At 37.6% G+C, this 19111-nt stretch overlaps 1 protein-coding gene across 1 annotated transcript in view; it reads left to right on the forward strand.

Annotated features, from left to right (window-relative positions):
* MBD2 (methyl-CpG binding domain protein 2) overlaps positions 1–19111 on the forward strand; it is a 59770-nt gene extending 40659 nt beyond the window's left edge. Inside the window, exons 4-7 of the mRNA XM_039841328.1 lie at positions 11497–11587; positions 12874–13051; positions 17249–17387; positions 18631–19111. Coding sequence (XP_039697262.1) covers positions 11497–11587; positions 12874–13051; positions 17249–17375 — 396 coding nt within the window. The 3' untranslated portion in view covers positions 17376–17387; positions 18631–19111. The remainder of the gene's footprint in view (positions 1–11496; positions 11588–12873; positions 13052–17248; positions 17388–18630) is intronic.

The raw sequence follows: 19111 nt of genomic DNA on the forward strand, positions 1-19111 counted from the left end.
CTGATAAATTAAGTTCATAATTTAAAGAGAGATGGGAGGTGGGATAGAGACTGGGAGGGTACAGGAGTGGGGTACTAGTAATATTCTATTTCTTGATCTGGGTGGTAGTTACATGAGTGTCTTTACTTGGCGAAGTTTCAGTGAGCTATATGCTTGTGGGTTTGGGGGTTTTTTTGTACTTTTCTGTATGTAATACTTCAGTAAAGATTTACAAAAAGTAAATATACTTTATCAGTCTCTTCCTTTGTATTTCTGTGGCATGTTTAAGAAATTTTTGCTTGCTCCAAGGTTATCATTATATTTTTCTATCTTCCAAAAGTTTTATGTTACTTTTGCATTTAGGTCTGCAATCTGTTAGAAATTGACTTTTGTGTATGATGTGAGGTGGATTTATTTTTTCCCATGTGGATAGCTGATTGACCCAGCCTTATTTAATGAAAAGACCATTCTTTTTCTATTGCTCTGCATTGTTACCTCTATCATATGTGAAATATCATATGAAATGTATTATGAGAAATCTCAAATGTCAAATGCAAAAGTGTGACAGTCCTGTGAAAGTCAGTTCTTTAACTCGGTCTTCTATTCCTTTGGTCTGTTTATACTTGCGAGAATGTGTTTCTACATCCTGTTCTATTTCATTGATCTGTTTGTCTATTCTTTCCCCAAACCACATTGTCTTAATTACTATAGTTTTTTCAAAAGTTTTAATATCTGGTAGTGTAAGTTTTCCAGCTTCATTATTCTTAGTTCAGGATTATCTTGGTTAGTCTTGGCTGTTTGCATTTCCATATAAATTTTAGACTCAGCCTGTCCAGTCTTCTTCAGAACCTGCTAGGATTTGTATCTATAGATCATTTTGGGAGAGAATTAAGAATAGTAAGTCTTACAATTCACCAATCTTGTATATCTCTCCATTAATATTTTGTAGTTCAGTCTTGAGATCTTACATATCTTTGATTGATTGCTAGATAGTTGATGTTTTTTGATGCTCCTCTAAGTACATTACATTAAAATTTAAAATTTTTTCTATTATATAGAAATAAGTTGATTTTGTATATTGATCGTGTTCACTTATCTTCCTAAATTCACTTATTAAATAATCAGTGAGTCTCTTTGAATTCATATGTGAGTAAACATTTCATCTGCAAATGAATATATTTCTTCCTTGCTGATCCTTAAACCTTTTAGTTACTTTTTCCCTTATTTTATTTTACTTGTTAGGACTTCCAATACAATCTTGAATAAAAGCGATAACAGATATCCTTGTCTCATTTGTGATACCAGGGAACATTTTTAATGTTTCTTCATTAAATATGTGTGCTGTAGGTTTTTAAAATAGATACCTTTTGTCAGATTAAGGAAATTCACTTATATTCCTAGTTTACTAAGACTATTTTTCATGAATGGAAATTGAATTTTATCAAGCTCTTTTTCTCTACATAGTTAAATGATAAAATGATTTTTATTCTTTATTCTCTTAATCTAGTGAATTACAGTGGTTGGTTTATGTGGTGGATTGCTCTGCTTGATTTTTAATGTGAAACAAACCTTGAATTCCTGGATTAAGCCCAATGTGGTCAAGATATATTTTCATTGTTATTAATGTTTACATTTGCTGTTATTTTGTTTCTGATTTTTTTGCATTTGTATTCATGAGAGAGATAGACTTGCATTTTTCTTTTCTTGTGATCTTCTCAAGCTTTAGTTGTCAAGGTTTTGCTGGGAGGTGATCCCTCTTTTAACATTCTCTCGAAGAGTTTGTGTCAGACTGGTACTTTTCTTTAAAATGTTTGGAAAAATTATTATGAAGTCATCTTAGCCTAAGTTTTTTTTTAATGGGGAAGCTTGAAATTACAGATTCAATTTGTTAAAAGGTACATGGATGAGTACTCATATTTTATATTTCTTATGCCAATTTTGAGAACGTCTTTTTCTAGGAATATGCATTTTATAATTTTCATATTTAGTGGTATAAGGTTGCTCATAATATTTTCTAGTAACATTTTTAATATTTGTAGTACCTGTCTGTTGTGATACCCTTTTCTCTCTGATTTTGGTAGTACCTATATGAAAGTTGGACGGAAGGATTGGGGAGCACTTTCTTAAAAAGCTTCATGCATCTTTCCCTATGGAAATGCAATCTCCAATTTTATCATCAAATTTGTTAAGATAACATTTATTTTATAGAAGTTAGTTAATTATAATAAGTTATGCTTTGTCTTATTTGACACTTACTGCCTTGAAGTAATCTTATAGTAACATTGAAACTTTTGTTTGCTTAATGTCTATATTTGTTTGCCATTTCTTTGCTTTTTCTTTCTATTTTCAGCTTTCTGAGTCCTTTTATTTTTAGATATGTTTCTTGCATAAAACATATAGTTGGTTTTTCCCCCCATCTGATCTGAGGGTCTTTTTTTCTTTCATAGGTGAGTTTCCCATGACATTTATAGATATTACAGATATGTTTGGTCTTGATTCTATCATTGTGTTTATATGCTGTTTTTAATATTTTATTGTCGTTTTCTGATATTTCTGTTTTAATTCTGTGGTCTGGGTTTTCCATTTAAATTTATCCTAAGACCAATTTTGAGCATTTGTAATTTTGATTTTAGTTCTAGTGGTTGCTTAATATCATATTTTAAATAGTACATATATACTTCTATTTCTTGATTTATCGATATGAAAAAGGAAATAGCATCGATTGATGTCCCACTGTAAAAAATGAGGAATTAATTTACATTATCCAAATTAGTTTCAAGAAAGCTTTCTGAAGAGTATGTCTTCTTATAAATAATAATGATAGCTGTCTATTACAGATCAGAGTTCCTGCAGTTGAGTGGGTTTTGAAATCATTAATTCTTTTATTCAACAGCGCATATTGCTGATCATATTATAGGTACTATATAAACACAAAAGTCAGACATGCACCCTGTCCTCATAGAACTTTCAATACTATGAGTAAAACAGACACTGAATAAATAATTCCAAGTGTGTAGAAATGTGACAAGTAAGTAAAAGGAAGGAGCATCCGTAAGTCCCTATATTGACTTATGTATTAATAGGAAAATTATTATTATAACTTTTCCCAAGGAAGTAGGATATGAAAAACTTACAGGCACCATGAATGAGTACTCTTATTCCATATTCCATAATCATCTTCGGATAATGGCATCTTTTGAGGCATTCGACAAGTATTACATGCCCACTTTGTTGAATTAGATAGTATCATGACAAAATTTAGACAAGCATCTACAGCAGATGGTTACTGCTCCCCGATTATCCTCAACTCTTTTTTACCTTTGCTTTATTCTTTTATCCTCTTTAGCCCAAAATGTTATCTTTTCCCTTAACGAGATCTCACTGTAGTTTGCACAGCCACATGAATCAAGTTTTCCTTGATTTACATAATACTTTTCTTGTCATTATCTAGCCCTTTCTTCGTAGGCTACTCTCACAAAATAAGAGGGTAGCTCATGTTTGACTTTTGATGTTTGCAGACCATGGTATTTAAGTTAAGTTGTTTTTTGCTGACCAAAATTAGACAACTCAGATGTCATATGGGGTTGAATTAAAGTAGAACAGTTTATAAACTGGACAGTGAGTTCCTTCTGAGCAGGAAACACCGTCCCTCTGTACAGCCCTGACCCAGCGTCTTACATATTTAGCTTCTCGTGAGTCATTGAATATGAAGTGTACATTTTCTGGGTTCTGCTTTAGTCTACAAATATCTGACAAAGATCCTTTGTTCTTTGATTAGATTTAACAAAAGCCTTACAAAAGTGAAAAAGATATTCACCGAATTTATGAAATCCTAACATTAGAATGTATTCTGAGCAATTCAATTAAAAAAAATCTATATTTTCAAAGCATTTTTCTCATTTTTTTGTGAGTGTTTCAATAACCTTCTGAGATAGATAAGGCAGTTAATAGTATTTCTATTTTCCTAGTGAAAATACATCTAAAGAGATTAAGTGACTTGCCTAAAACAGCACATCTATTTAATGGTTGAGTCAGGACCGAAGCATTTAGCTCCCAAATCGTGTTCTTTCTGTTACGCTGTAATACTCCTCCTTAGCCACAAATTCATCCCAGAAATATTTGAGTGCCAACTATGTGTCTAGCATTATGTTCTTGACAGAGATGAAATCTGCGCCAATTAAAACTCTTAAAATGGTGAGCTTTTAAAGGTAACTTGGGTTCTACTATTTTACAAAGTATCATCACTTTTGTCCTCACATACTTTAAAAGGTATGTCACATCTTACGCATGTTAAGTATTTGTTTTCATTAGAAAAAATGCCAAGAGCTTTATTTCTTTGAGAGTTACTGTAAGAAGTTTCAATTTGTTACTTAATAGTAATAGAAAATACAGAAACATACAGAGAACCATCATAAAAGTCAGACTTTCCTAAGTCTTCTGACAGCAGGCGATTGCAACAGTGAAGTAAGGCAGAGGAGGCTTAAACCAGGAATTGGATTTAGTAATTTAGAAGGTTATTATGACCTTGGGCAGGTCAGTGTTAATATAATAGTAGGCATAGAGTCCAAGTTAGAAGGAAAAGGATGAAAGGAAGGTAAGGAAATAAGATGGAAAGTTTCTCTCCTAGCAGAAGGAGGAAGATAGAGATGGTTTGAAGGAGAAGTCATGAATAAGGACACTTTTTAGGTTATCGAAGTTTGAGTATCTGTCACTTCAGGGGAAGAAGCCTCAGGAGAGAAAAGGGGAAAAGGGAATATGTGAGAGGACAAGTTGGGCAAATTGATGAGATAAGATAAGGAGGAGGCAGGAGGCGTGATCATGGAGGGCCAAGTGTAGAGATAATCTTAGAAAGGCAGAGGGATATGTCCTCCTTAGAGACTGGAGAGGTAAGTAAGGAAAAGTAGAATAGTTCAGAAGAGGTCCGAGGTGGAAGGAGGATATCTGAAGAGGCTCAGGGCTTTTAGGTTTGACCTGGTTTTTCTAGTCAGCCAGAGTTAATTATTACAGGCTTCTTGGCTTAGAAACTAATATTCAGCATATGGTATTTAAAATAAACAATAAGAATGAGGAGCTCAAATATGTAGGAGTTTTAGATGAACTTAGTTTTGTTATTGAAATTTCAGTGTGTTTCTCCATAATCACTTTATTTTCTTCTAATGGAGATTGTAATTTCAGATGGTAAGGGAAGATGCATGTTAAGATAATATATGAAGGCTAAAATAAATTTTAGGTTTTTATGTGGCTCAGTTTGGTGAGACGCATCTTCTCTGGCTTTTAATTTAGAATTGGCCACGCCCTATGGATAGCTATATTTATGGAAATTAACATGTTCAAGATCAACCCGCCAGTTCTGTTTTGTTGCTATACCTATGCCTGGGCACCTAAAGTCATTCTGAATGGAGCTGTGCCTTTGTCAGTATCTGTGACATATTTGCACATGCTTCTGTTCTCTGATCCTATGGTAATTAGAGCTCCTTCTAAAATCTGTACATACAGATGCTTACTAGCTTACAGGGTGGGATATGAAATGTCGTTTCAATTCAGAACTGTACATTTTCCAATAGAAACGATATTATAAATAGTTCTAACATTCCAGACCAGCCCATAGAGGACTTCTGAATCCAAAATGTGTCTGAATTATTAAAAATGATGATTGTTTCTATCAGGAAGTGTGTTAAATTTTACTCCTAAGATATAAAATGTTTTTCCCACTTCTGCTTTATCTTCTGCCCTCGTTGTCTGGCAGTGACAAAGAGGCAGCCAGGCTTCTTGGCTTCCAAACCACTTAGGGTGGTTCTTATGGACTGAGGAGCTGGGACAGAGACCCTTGAAAGACGAGAAGCGAGCTAGCTGCAGTGAAGGCGTGTGCCAGTGGAGGGGTCTCCCTTCTGTTTCAGCTCTGAGATTTGGGCCTCTGCTATTGTAACCTCCTACCCTCCTGTCTTCTTTCTCTTTCTTTGGACCAGTGGTTCTCAACCAGACCTGATTTGGTCTCCCTGCCCCACAAACCTGGGGAAACTTGGTAATGTCCACAGACATTTTTGGTTGTCACCACTGGTACTTAGTGGGAGTGGGCCAAGGATGCTGCTAAACATCCACAACAAAGAATTATCCAACTGCAAGGTCAGTAACGCTAGGATTGAGAAACTGCTCTAGGCCATTGCTGCTGATTCCAGTTTTTTTCCCCTTCTTGCTTCACTGCAGAAACAAATGTAGTTTGTATTTCCTGATTCTCTTCTACCTTCTGTTCTCGAAAAACGCTCACAGCCCTTCTGAGGTTTTTCCAAGGGCTTTACTATCATCACAACATGGAAATAGAAGGGATAAAAATAACCAGAAAATTACAGTTTCAGGAAATCTTAATTAAAAGCTATCCATGTTATCCACAGGACTTTAATCCATGTTATCCACAGGACTTTAATCCATGTTATCCACAGGACTTTAAATAGAACAAAATTCTAATCCTTCTCTAGGCTGCAGTCCGTTCTTCCCCATTATGGTTTCCACATTCCCTGGGCTCCCCTCCTTTCTTCCCCATGCTGCTCAACTGTGGAGAAGCCTGGGCAGTGAGCCTTTCACCGGTCCTCCAAATGAGGAGCAGCAGGACTGATGGAAAATCCTTGGGATAGTTTAACGAGGAGTGAAGGGAAGCTTCTGTTGTATTGCAGGGATCCAGCCTGAACTATTTTCTGTCGCCCTCCTTCTTTTAAGAAATTCAGACTGTGGTTACGTCACAGCAGTTCCCTCAGGACTGCTGCACAGCACAGGGATCTCCTCCTTTCCCCGCTGCACTGAACTTACCGCCACTGCAAGCTGCATGGGCACGCGGCCTCTGCTGTTGCATGGGGCACCGTGCTCAGAAGTCCGCATGCCTGCTTGAATTCTTTGCCGTCGCCATCATGAAATTCTTGATTCGTTTTGAGCACGAGACCTCGCATTTTCATTTTGTGCGGGGCCCTGCAAATTACGGAGCCGGTCCTGCTTACCAAAATTCTTCCAGTCTTTGGTCTTCCACGAGAGGCAGTCTGGATGAGAAGAGGAAGTAGAAGAGTTTTAAGATTCTTGTCGTAGCAAGAAAACCCCAGCTGAAAATCTGGGAGGGAAGAGCATATTCGTGTGCATGCACTCAGTCTTCATTTGTGAATACTCACCTTTCAGAGGTGATTGTGATGATTTTTTGCTTTGTTTATATTTATTAATTTTAATAAGGTGACCAACTACTTATTAAATGCTGTTGTAGGATCGGCAGTGTGCTAGAAGCCATGAGTGAAACTGAGCAGAAAAATGATACTTGCTCTCTATTGGGCATGTTCAAGTATTTATAAAACCTCCTCATTTAGTTTTCATATCCCTTTGAGATTGTTTTATTGTCTCATTCCATAAGGTACAAAACCGGTATCGAGACCGGTTAAGTAAGTTGTCCAACTTTATAAAGCTAGTGACAAAACAAGGATTCGAACATAGGTCAGTTTGACTCTGAAGCCCAGTTCCGTTTACGCTACTACTCAGAATTTAAATCTTCTACACTCTGCACACATACATCAGTGCTTTTTAAATTAAATATAATGGTAGATGAAAATAATACTGGTATGTTTTATTAGATCTAGATGATTTTCAGTGTGTTCATGAGACATAGATGTTAGCATAATTAACCTAAAACAGTGTTCTAATAGGAAATAATTCCAAAGCCTTTAGTTGCATGTGCTTTGTCACATCACTCCCTCTCGTGTCTTTTGAAATATCTGCTATCACTCCATTGTTAGTGTGACTTATCTGAAAGTGTTTTCTTGGATATCCTTTGTCAGGCAAGTTGAACAAATCCTCCAAAGTCCCAGTTAAATCCACAGCAATGAAGAAAAGAAAATGCTACAGTTGTATTCGGGTTGTTTTTACTTTTAGGAAACAGATTTGATCATTCATTTTGTTAAAGAAGCAGCTTTCATAACACACCGTCATGTGTGTCCTCTAGGACTCTAAGACTGATATAGTACATGCAGCTGTGTTCCACTGATGTCATAGAGGCACCAACCACATCTGTGAGAGGAGCAAAGGTCTAGAGATGAACTCCAGTTTCTAGTAAGATGGTTTCTCCCAAGCTGTACTGCCTCGGTCACTGATACTTTAGGCACTTTTGTGGTTTCAGATGACTTTTAATCCCCTCCTATTCTCTTCAGTCAGCTGGTTTACTAGATAGGGTATTGCCCGGACCATTGGTAATATAAAGGGACGCACACCTGGGACCTATCCAATTTTCTTATATACTGGAGGACGACAAAGAGAACGACATTAGACACACCTAGAGGTCTGATTAGTGGGGATTAGAAAGAGATGTAATAACTGAGGGTGATAGCACATTTGGGGAGTTTCCCCAAATATTAAATTATTACCCCTTAAAAGTATTACATTGATTATTTGGCCCTAACACCAGGCAGCAGGGTTAAGCTGAGAAAAACATTAGATTTCGCAGGTGAAATCAGATTTTCAGTGGTAGGTTAGGATTTGTGAAAGCATTAGTTTTTATGAAAGTGTGGTGGAAGAGACGAGATGCTGTCGTAGAGGGGGACTCCTTACAAGTTTAGGGAGACTCATCTTTTCAGTATTTTTGTCTTTAGACTTCTAATGGTTGGGGAAGTAATGTAATAGGAAGAACTCTAGCTGACCACAATTAAGCACCTAGTAAAAACATGGCATTCATAAATGAGCAGATCAGGACATTTTAAATTTGGGCGGAGGAAGACCTCTCCCCTCCTTTGCATCCCTCCAAAGCATTCAGGGCTATAAAGCGACCAAAGATAAGGCCATTGAATTTGGTGAGAGGAGCTGACTTATAGAGTACATTTAGGAGAAAATCCTGGAAAAGGGGGTTGGATAAGAAAGTTGACATGGGCCTAGGGGAATGGAGATAGTACGTATTGATCATCCCTTGAGGAATTGGCTTGGAAAAAAAAAAGAAAATGGTATTTGTATCAGCTAGATGAAGTTTGCAGTTTTAGAAAACAGAGTATAATTCCAGCACCCCAAAGAATTCTCTTATGCTGACCCTTTGTGGTCAGAACCTCCCTCTACTCCTAACCCTTGGCAACCATCCATCTAGTTGATTATTTTTTAGGATGTCATATAAATTGAATCACGTACTGGCTTCTCATGAAGACTGTTTCAGTTCTCATGAAAGTTAGGTACGCTCATTAGCTTTGAAGGAGTGATGGGAAGGATGGAGAGGGCAGTGGTGACCTTGACCAGTTAAATGTTGTCTTTTTTTCAAACCAGCCTCCTTTCTTTCTCTAACCTTTCCCACTTTCCCCATCTCCTCTGGGAGCTGGGGGTGGGGTGGAGGAGAAATACACATGCACACACATGTACATACATAAATACATGTATCTTTGTTTTCATGGCGTATGCATTTCATTTATAAAGGGGTCATTCATGTATATTAGATTCAACCTCGTTTAGTTCAGGGAGATCTGATGACATGTGATGGTACTAGTTGTTGTAATCGAAAGCCATACATTCGTTTCTTAGTCTGAGATTTGCTTTGTAAAATTTTCCTTCCTCAATTGTTTTATCATTTTTCTTTGAATTAATAGGAATTTTAAAATTAAGAGTTAAAAATTACAGCATGTAAAATATTTAACTTTTGATATTAAGAATTGGAATTTTTAGATGTAAAATATTATTTATCATATCTGTTTATAATTTCCATTCTTCGCTTTTTGGTAGTGTCGATTTGTTTTTTGAAAATTAGAATATATATTATTTTATTATGAAAGTACTTACTAATCTCATACTCACTGATTCTTCTGAATAAGTTTTCATTAGGAATTAACTGGCTTTTGTTTTCCTTGTCTTTTGGTATAGTTGTGATATTCAAACATAGGTGATGTTATTCCCCCAAAGAGAAAAGCAGTCAGGATTTCTTGGGACATTTATCACATCATCAGTTATTACCTCAATCTAACCATTTGGATCTGTGATGATTAATGAATTCATGTCTTCATATATATTGACTACATATTCAGCTCATGATGTAATTTATAAGGAGATGTAAGGTCTTTAAAGGAGAGTGAAGCATTCTATTGCAGGTTACCCTTGGTGCTAGCATTCAGGTTATTACAAAACAACATAGTACTATTCTGCCATAAATAGTTATTTTACTGTATCGTCACATTTGTCTGGAGGGCAATTATCTGAGACTTTTCATAGATCTGGAAGTCAGAACAGAAGCTCAAAAAGCCCTCAGAGTGGTCAAAATTTGCTAAAAGTAAATATAATAAACCTTACGCCTACTCTGTGACTAGTGCTTTACATATATTGCCTTATTTAACCCCCGCAGTAATCTTACGTGATAGTCATTGTTGCCACAGTTTACAGAAGAGGAAATCGAAGCGTTCTGAGGTTATAGAACTTGTCTAAGGTCATACATCTAGAGCTGGGGTTTCAATTTGAGTTTGTGTGTCCCTTCAAGAGCCTCATTCTGAGTTCAGTTACTCCCATATTCAGTCATTCATACAAATGTTTTTTCAGTACCTATTATGTGACAGGCCTCTGGTGTCCAGGACTGAAGACATATACAGAGTCCTAAGGGATTCCTTTATCTGTTTAGGGGTATTTAGTAAATACAAAACAGACTAGAAAAGAGATGAAAGCTTGAAGACCAAGGCACTCTATCTTATCTACTGTCGCATCCACAGGGCAAGTACAGCACATAGGAGGAACTCAATAAATACATGCTGAATAGATGAATGGCAGCAGTGAGAGGGAATAGCTAACTGGGAGAGAGAATAAAGTATAGAAAGGATATACAATCAAACAGCCGAACTGTCTTGGACCATTTAGAGTTTGGATAAGCAGCTGCCTGCTCAGTAGCCCTGTAGGGTATGAAGAGCCTCTAGTGTGCTCACTGACCTGGGGCCGCTGAGCGACTAAGGTGAACCAGGCCCTGTGCAACAGGGAGAAGGTCACTCATGAACTTGGCATCTGTTTCAATAGCAAGGAAGTATGTAAGACATTTTTAGAAAAGTTTTCATAAAAAACAGCCTTTTCCCTTAAAGTAAGCTAAAGGGCTAAACTTCAGTGTCTTGGGACAATCACATAGGTGGAGGAGCTCTTTCCCCAAGATACTGGATAAGGAGTATTTCAAAATATAATTTGTTTTCTTTTCCCTGGTAAATTATTATATTTTCATGCCAAATGAATCTTTAAAAAAATTAAGTTATATTCTTTGGACGATACCTTATGAAGAACTATATAAAGCATATAGCACATAATAATCTATAGTACTGTAATAAGCGAATAGGTTGCATAAACCAATAAAACAACTTTTTTTGAGTAATATCATTCGAAAGAATTATGGTGTGTTGAAGTAATTCATATTTGGAGTGTCACTTAGCTTTTTGTAAGGAAAAAATGGAGAAATTAGGAAACTATTGAAATAATTTCAATTTCATTACTCAACAGCATCGATGTGCTACTTTCTTGTTCCGAGAATGTATCTATTAACAGCGATGTTTTGCCTTACAGCTTTTCTGGGAGAAGAGGCTACAAGGACTTAGTGCATCAGATGTAACAGAACAAATTATAAAAACCATGGAACTACCTAAAGGTCTTCAAGGTATTATCCAAGTTCAGTGTACCAGGCCCTGTGTTAGATGCTGTGGAGTCAGAAGTGGCTGGGACCAGGACTTTTCTTGGCTGGGTAGTATGCCTTGCCAGCTGATGTACCTCTTGTATGTTAGCAACCCCAGGGGAAATGCACATGAAGAGCTTGTATGTTGCAGGGGATGCTTTGAGAGAGCGTATGAATTAAGATTTTTTTTCTGTGTAAAAATGTTAGCATTAAGTTAAGTTCATTATGCAAATTAACTCGTGCTACTTTTTGAACCAGATGCAGGTGAGTGGCAGAATTTCCCAAGCTTCCTTCTCAAAGCAGCATCTGGCCCCAGCACTTGCTCTTTCTCGCCTCCTCTTATCTAAAGAACAGCTAAAGCTCTCCTGCCTCTCCCTCACAAACTGCCACTGCAAAAAAGCAGTGGGAACAGATGCACCTCAGTCCAATAGTATCAGCAAGTGGGATCTGGGGTGGAGAACTCAGTTGCTAGTGTGCCTGTCATGTCATATGTTAATGCCAAGTCCTAGACAAGCATTATTTTTCAAGTATGAGAACTTAGGCTTCTAAATCTTGATATATTGTGGATTGGTTAAAAAATCCTCATAATTCATGGTTAGAATATTGCTTCATCCCTCCATGTTCTTGGAAAGTATTGCTTTAACTGATTTAACAGTTTAGGACTTAAAGTGGTGTGTTTAAATGTGGCCATAGGCCCAGTCTTCCAAAAACAGTTGGCATGAAATTATTAAATCTATTAACTTGGATATTTTGTTAGGTAATTGAAAAAGCTGTTAAAGCTGTAAGTACAACTTGCTTACATTGGCTTTTCTTTTGAAGTACCGAAACAAAGAAGATAAGTGTTAAGATATTGCTAAAAATTAATGTTAAAAGCTATTGGAGAAACGATTCCGGGACTCTAAGAATTCATTAATAGGGATACTTAAGTATAATATGACTTTCGAAGGGACTTATATCATTAAAATAATTGGCCTTGCATGAAGAAATGTAGCCAACTTTTAAAAAGTTCAGTACTAGGAAAATGTATTTTAAAGTTATGTTAAAGTTTTATTGAAATGCTCAGCTATTTCGTTACTATTTCTTTAATGTTAATTCTTTGCTGTATAATAACTATTAGGTGGATATGATGTAATCTTTTGCTGCATTGGCTTATGTCGGTTTTAAATATATGATCCCAAACAAATATAAAAATATCAGTTCTTTTAGGTTATACAAGGTTTGCTTGGCACATCTAGATATTTCCTCTAACATGTATGTATTTCTGATTGCAGGAGTTGGTCCAGGTAGTAATGATGAGACCCTTTTATCTGCTGTTGCCAGTGCTTTGCACACAAGCTCTGCACCAATCACAGGGCAAGTCTCCCCTGCTGTGGAAAAGAACCCCGCTGTTTGGCTTAACACATCTCAACCCCTCTGCAAAGCTTTCATTGTCACAGATGAAGACATTAGGTAAGGCAGTTTGACATAACTTAAAAAACTTGTTTTTTACATTTGATAAATTTTATTCTGCCTGTTAGGTTCAGTGGCACATCTAGTAAGTGGTGAATCAATCAGAGAGTTTTATTTTATATACATGTATAATTTTTTTCTTTTTACCAAGCTTTCATGAAACTACTGAAAGTGATATAGGACATTTAAAACAAATACATGCTTAAAAAAGGTAGAAGTGGTATGTATAAGGGCTGTTACCAGGATCATGTCTAAGGACAGATAAGTTGTACTCCATTATCATTTTTGTAGTTTCTTTGCAGTTTGGATTTCTGCCTTTCCGCTCCAAAGAACCCCTTCTGTTCAGTTTTGCCTTTTGTGATTGCTTCCCGCATTGATTTGTCTGCAAACCATTCTCTCTTTAAAACACATCATAGCCATGTTGCTTTAAGCTCAGTTGTGTTTTCAAAGTTCAGTGTATTTATCTTGATTATGTTTACCTCACGTAAGCTCAATTTAGAGATTTATTTATCTCTACTTCACCTTGTTTCAGGGAAAGGTTGAGAGTGGCGAGAGAGAGAGAGAGAAGAGAGACACACACACACACACACACACACACACCCCACCCACCCCCCACCCCCTCCATCCCGTGAGAAGCAGATGGAAAAGATGAAGCAAAGTTCGGTGAAGCAATAATTACTAACGGAGAAGGGAGTGAGAAGAGGACACAAGCTGCATCTATTAACATCTTTTACTCTTTCTGAGGCTGGGACACAAATTAGGTTTTTAGCAACAAATAGTGAAAGAAAAGCATACAGCTCAGATTGGTGATACTGAGAAAGTATAAGCAAACCATTCCTTGGGAGAAACAAAACTATTGCAAATATTAAGGCCACAAAGAAATGCTTATATGAGATTTATGAACTTGAATATCATTCGTTTATAATGATAATATACTATACTGTATTTTCTTTAAAAATAGGACACTGCGTACATACTTCACTCCTTCTGTCCTCTGCATGTGGATCAGAAAGCTCTGCTGGGATATTATTCCTGGACAAAACCAGCAGATGGCACTTTCGAATCACAATTTTAAAATATGTTTTATATTTGTAGTTTTTACTCAATCCATAAAAATTGGCATGAGAATGTTTTTTTCTTTTTCTTTTTTCCCCACCTATTTTTATTTTTTTAAATTTTGTTAAATTTATTGGGGCGACATTGGTTAATAAAATTATATAGGTTTCAACTGTGCAGTTCTGTAATACAGCATCTGTATGGTATGAGAACGTTTTTGAATGTGTGAGTCTAGCTAGGGTAATAATTGGAAAGTCCTTCCTGGGTTTTAAAAAGTAGCTCCTTTTACAAAGATGTGGAGTGGTTCAAAGTCGCATTCAGATGCTTTGATTACATAGAATTTATGATCAGCATTATTTTTTAAGAAAAACAAAATGTAAATCAAGGAAAGGAATCAGCCTGCTTTTCGGATTATTCTTACCCTCAAGGGAGGAAATTACTGTCTTGGAGTGAGTAAACAGCAGGACTTCATCAGGTCCCTGAGGCTGTTGACTGAGGTTCTGTGAGTGAGGTCATGGGACCATTGATGGCTTGAATGCCAGGTTTTTGGAGAGTACAGGAAACTTTCTCAAAGCCAGATCTGGATGATTTCCTTTTAGGGTAAACTTGTGTAACAAATTACCCATTTGATTGAATTGTCATAACAGAAATTATTAAGCAAATATTTCTGCTGAACCAGTACAGGTTCAAAATAAATCACTGCAAATGGAATTGTTACCCTTTCTCCAATTGTATAGCGCATATTCTGTTTATATTAAACCCTCAATTAAAGATCTCAACATTAAGTATATGTTTTTTTCAGTATATTTGATAAAATTTTCACCCACAGGTATATTTCTTTTCTAATATTGAGTAGCAGAGGCTCACAAATTTAGCTGTTTAAAACAATATCCACTTACAGCTCACAGTTGCATAGGTCAGAGGTCTGGGACAGGCTTCTGTCTGCCCGAGTCTTACAAGGCTGAAATCAAAGCGTCAGCTGGACTGCGTTTCCCTCTGGAGCTCGGGGTCCTCTTTCAAGCTCTGATGGCTGTTGGAGAATTCACTTCCTCCTAGTGTACGACTGAGGCCCCTGTTCTCTCATTGGCTGTGGAGCGGGGCTGGTCTCAGCGGTTAGAGGCTGATGGCAGTTCCTTGTCCTCTGGCCCCCTCCGGATTCCCTCTCCAGCTTCTTTCAGGAAGGGCCAGCACCTTTTAAGGGCTCTTCTTATTCGGTCAGGCCCTGTATGATAATCTGTTTTGATTAACTCAAGGTCAGTTGATTAGTAACCCAATCATGCAGTGATTCCCATCATATTCACACGGTCTGTTTGCCTTTAAGGGGAGGGAATTATACAAGGAGTGGATACAGGGGTGGGAAAGGGGGCATCTTAGGGACTGTGTTAGAATTCTCCCTACCCCAGCGGGCAAAATGCTTTAATTTCAGCTTTTATAAGTACGGAAAGTAATGCTTAAGATGAAAGAGAATCAATGGCAAATGTCAGAGTCTAAGATACACTTCTCCAGCCAAAAGCACCATTTGTTCCATTTTCTTTGTCTTCCTAATGGGGTTACTCTAGGGCAGTTGTGCAGATTCTCACACTTTGTTATTAGGAGTGAGAGACTGCCAATGAGACCAATATGTCATTTGTCATAAACCTTGAGTCACCGAGCCAGAGGCAAGACTAACTATATAAGAAATAAACAATGTGTTTTTCTTGACCTTGCTGCACTACATGAAAATCTGTTGAACTCCAGTTTCTTTTAATATGACAGAGCTATGCAGCTCAGACTCACTCAGTGACAGCCTCCCTCTTTTTGAAAATTCATTTGAAAAGTGGAGGTCTATACCTTTTAACTCTTTGTTTTTAGAATTTAATAAATATGATGTATAAGACCTTTGCGGCTACACAATATATATTAGCTTCGCTACCCTGGAGTCGTTCTCATGAGATGAATAGGCGTGTAGGCTGGACTACGTCCATGTTACTTTCCAGCCGGTCGAGCACCCACAGAGTGAATACTCGGGGACTCTTAGGGGAGTCTTCTGGAACATTGCTCCTCTACTCTTCCGCTTTCCCAGGTTTGGACATTGTGTAATTTGTCTTCCTCAATTATTGATAGAGAAAATCACTCATTTTTCAGTAGAGTCCTCAGTATTCCTTGTTGCGTCTCTTGTCACTGGGCTGCCCCGTCGCCCACTTGACATTCATCCTAACCACCTTCCCCCTGGTCTCAGGAGATGGTCGGGCCCGTGTTCCAGTCAAAGCTAATTCTGCCACCTGTGCTTCTCTCCCTTTCTTGTTTTTTTCTAAGACTTTTCCTTAACCAGTCTTCTCTTTCTCCTGTGTTTCTTCAACATTTGTCCTTCCATGTGGTTCTGGATGTGACTTTCTATGTACTACCTTTGCTTGGTAGAATTATTTTAGGAATCTCTCTCTTGCCCTGTTTTTTAAAGATAAAATGCATACCAGTAGCCTTTCTTCTACAGTTTAGAACCTTTCTTATGACCTGGAGTTTTTAATTCACTTTCGAGGTCCCCTTTCAGTTTCCAGGACACAGAGAAACTTTGGCATGTTCTTGACCTGCTCAGCTTATCTCAGTTGAAGAGATGATTTTAGTTTCAGTCCTCAGTGTAGGGATCATGTGGTCCTGGTTCCTTCATGACGGCCCATTGCCATCAGGCCTGGGAACCCAGGACAGAGCTCCAACCAGCTTTCCCTGAACAGCCTACGACACCAAAGTAAATCACAGCTGCCTCCATCTTTCTCGAACAAGTGCTTCATCGAACAAGTCTGTTTTCTTCTTTATTTTCCATGTTACCTCTCTGTTCTGTCCCTGCTTCCAAGATAGAACATATTTATCTTTTCTAGGGATAACTCCAAATACACACATATTTGAATTCTCGAAGAGAAGGTCACTGAAATAAACCTACTCCTGCGAGAGGAAGGATGCCTGCCTGTCTGAATCTCTCTCTTTCTGGCAAAGCCCATCTACTGTGTGATTTGGTTTTGCAAGTGAAGAAGCAGCTTTCGCAAAGTCTAAGGGGAAGGAAATGTGTTTTTCTCAGGAATATTTGTGATTTTGATGAGCTTTAGTAGCGGCCTCGTATTTCCATGACTTGCCAAACGATCCATGTCATTTTATTCTGTTGTTAAAAAGGAAACAGGAAGAGCGCGTACAACAAGTACGTAAGAAATTGGAAGAAGCACTGATGGCAGACATCTTGTCACGAGCTGCTGACACAGAAGAGATGGATATTGAAATGGACAGTGGAGATGAAGCTTAAGAATATGATCAGGTAAACTCACACCAAAGAGAGACTTGGAACTTAAGATGTTTTCTTTTCTTGCTTTTACCCTTTGCAGCCTCCCTCAGCAGGGAGTAAAAAGGCTTCTCTCCTCTGCAGAGGTGGTGCATACGCTCTTGTTTGGCTGCTCTGTATTTAAGGGCCACATAAGTTACTGCAGCCTTTTCTCATTATGTGAAGACATTCACATGCTGCAGCCACTTCCAAGGGATGTAGCGTCCTTTATTAATGCCAGGTGGAAAACCTCCAACTTGTCCTTGGAGGAAGTAGGAGAAGAAGAAAAGTACTCTGCCAGGTAGGCCGCAGGGGATGAAGGCAGTTGTCATCTCCACTGCACTAGCTTTCTGGGGGTCTCCTGTCCCCCATTTAAAATTATGGCCACAGAGTAAGCAAAATCCCTCCCTTTTTTTCCTAGGTTCTCTCTAGCATAGACTTGATGCAGGGAGAATGAGGACATTTCAAATTATAATAAATAATTTCCCTAAAAATACAAATTTTGATCTGATTCTAAACTCACATAATGAATTTCATGGGTTCTGGTCCATTGAGTGTATGTTCTCTTTAGTTGATTACAGTCTGATCTCCAATGACATCTTGCTTCCCAACTTCTATCTTGCTTTGTTTTGGCATGCCTTCCCTTACTTTCTGCCACTCATAGCTGATTATTTATTGTGTCCTTAGAAGCCAAAACTAGGATGGGGGAAAGAGAAAGAGAAAGAAAGAGAGTCACACACACACAGAGTAAATGAACAGAAGATTAGAGAGTCGTAGCTCAGTATTTGGCGTTGAACCTTTCCTCCCTGCCCTTTCCGTTTGCAATGTGTGCCTCGTCCTGATAGTCATCCTTGCATTCAGTGCTGGGTCCTGGGGATGTAGCGGTGGACACAGTCGCACAGTCTTCCCACTCATAAAGCCTTAGTATAGTCGTATTAAAAAAAAACCACTTACATGACTATGTAATTACCAACTGCGTTAAGTGCTGTGAGAGCCGATGGCCACGGAGCGAAGGTGATGTGAAGGGCCAACAAAGCGAGGATGTGGCATTCACTTTGAGCCTGAAAGATGAGGGGACACACTGAGCACTTTTTATGTACAAAGCGTGGTAACTAAATGCTAATCAAGGTTTTAAAAATGTACTCTAAATGAAATTTAGCCTCTAACTACGTTTTCAGGTTTTGCTGTCCTTACCGGAGAAATCATTGAATTATTTAAGTTTCTTTGTTTTTCCTTATAGGTAACTTTCGGCCAACTTTCCCCAAGAGCAAATTCCTAGAATTGAACAAACACGTTTCCACTGGGTTTTGCCTGAAAAAAAAAAAAAAATGTACCCGAGCACATAGAGCTTTTTAATAGCACTAACCAATGCCTTTTTAGATGTATTTTTGATGTATATATCTATTATTCAAAAAAAAAAAATGATGTTTATTTTGAGTCCTAGGACTTAAAATTAGTCTTTTGTAATATCAAGAGGACCCTTAAGATGAAGCTGAGCTTTTGATGCCAGGTGCAATCTACTGGAAATGTAGCACTTACATGAAATATTTGTTTTCCCCCAGTTTTAATATGAATGGATCAGGAGTACCAAATAAACTTCCCAATTAAAGATTATTGTGACTTCACTGTACATAAACAGATTTTTATACTTTATTGAAAGAGGACACCTGTACATTCTTCCATCATCACTGTAAAGACAAATAAATGATTATATTCACAGA

The sequence above is a fragment of the Pteropus medius genome, unplaced genomic scaffold, assembly GCF_902729225.1.
Source record: "Pteropus medius unplaced genomic scaffold, Ma_sr-lr_union100, whole genome shotgun sequence".
NCBI lineage: Eukaryota > Metazoa > Chordata > Mammalia > Chiroptera > Pteropodidae > Pteropus > Pteropus medius.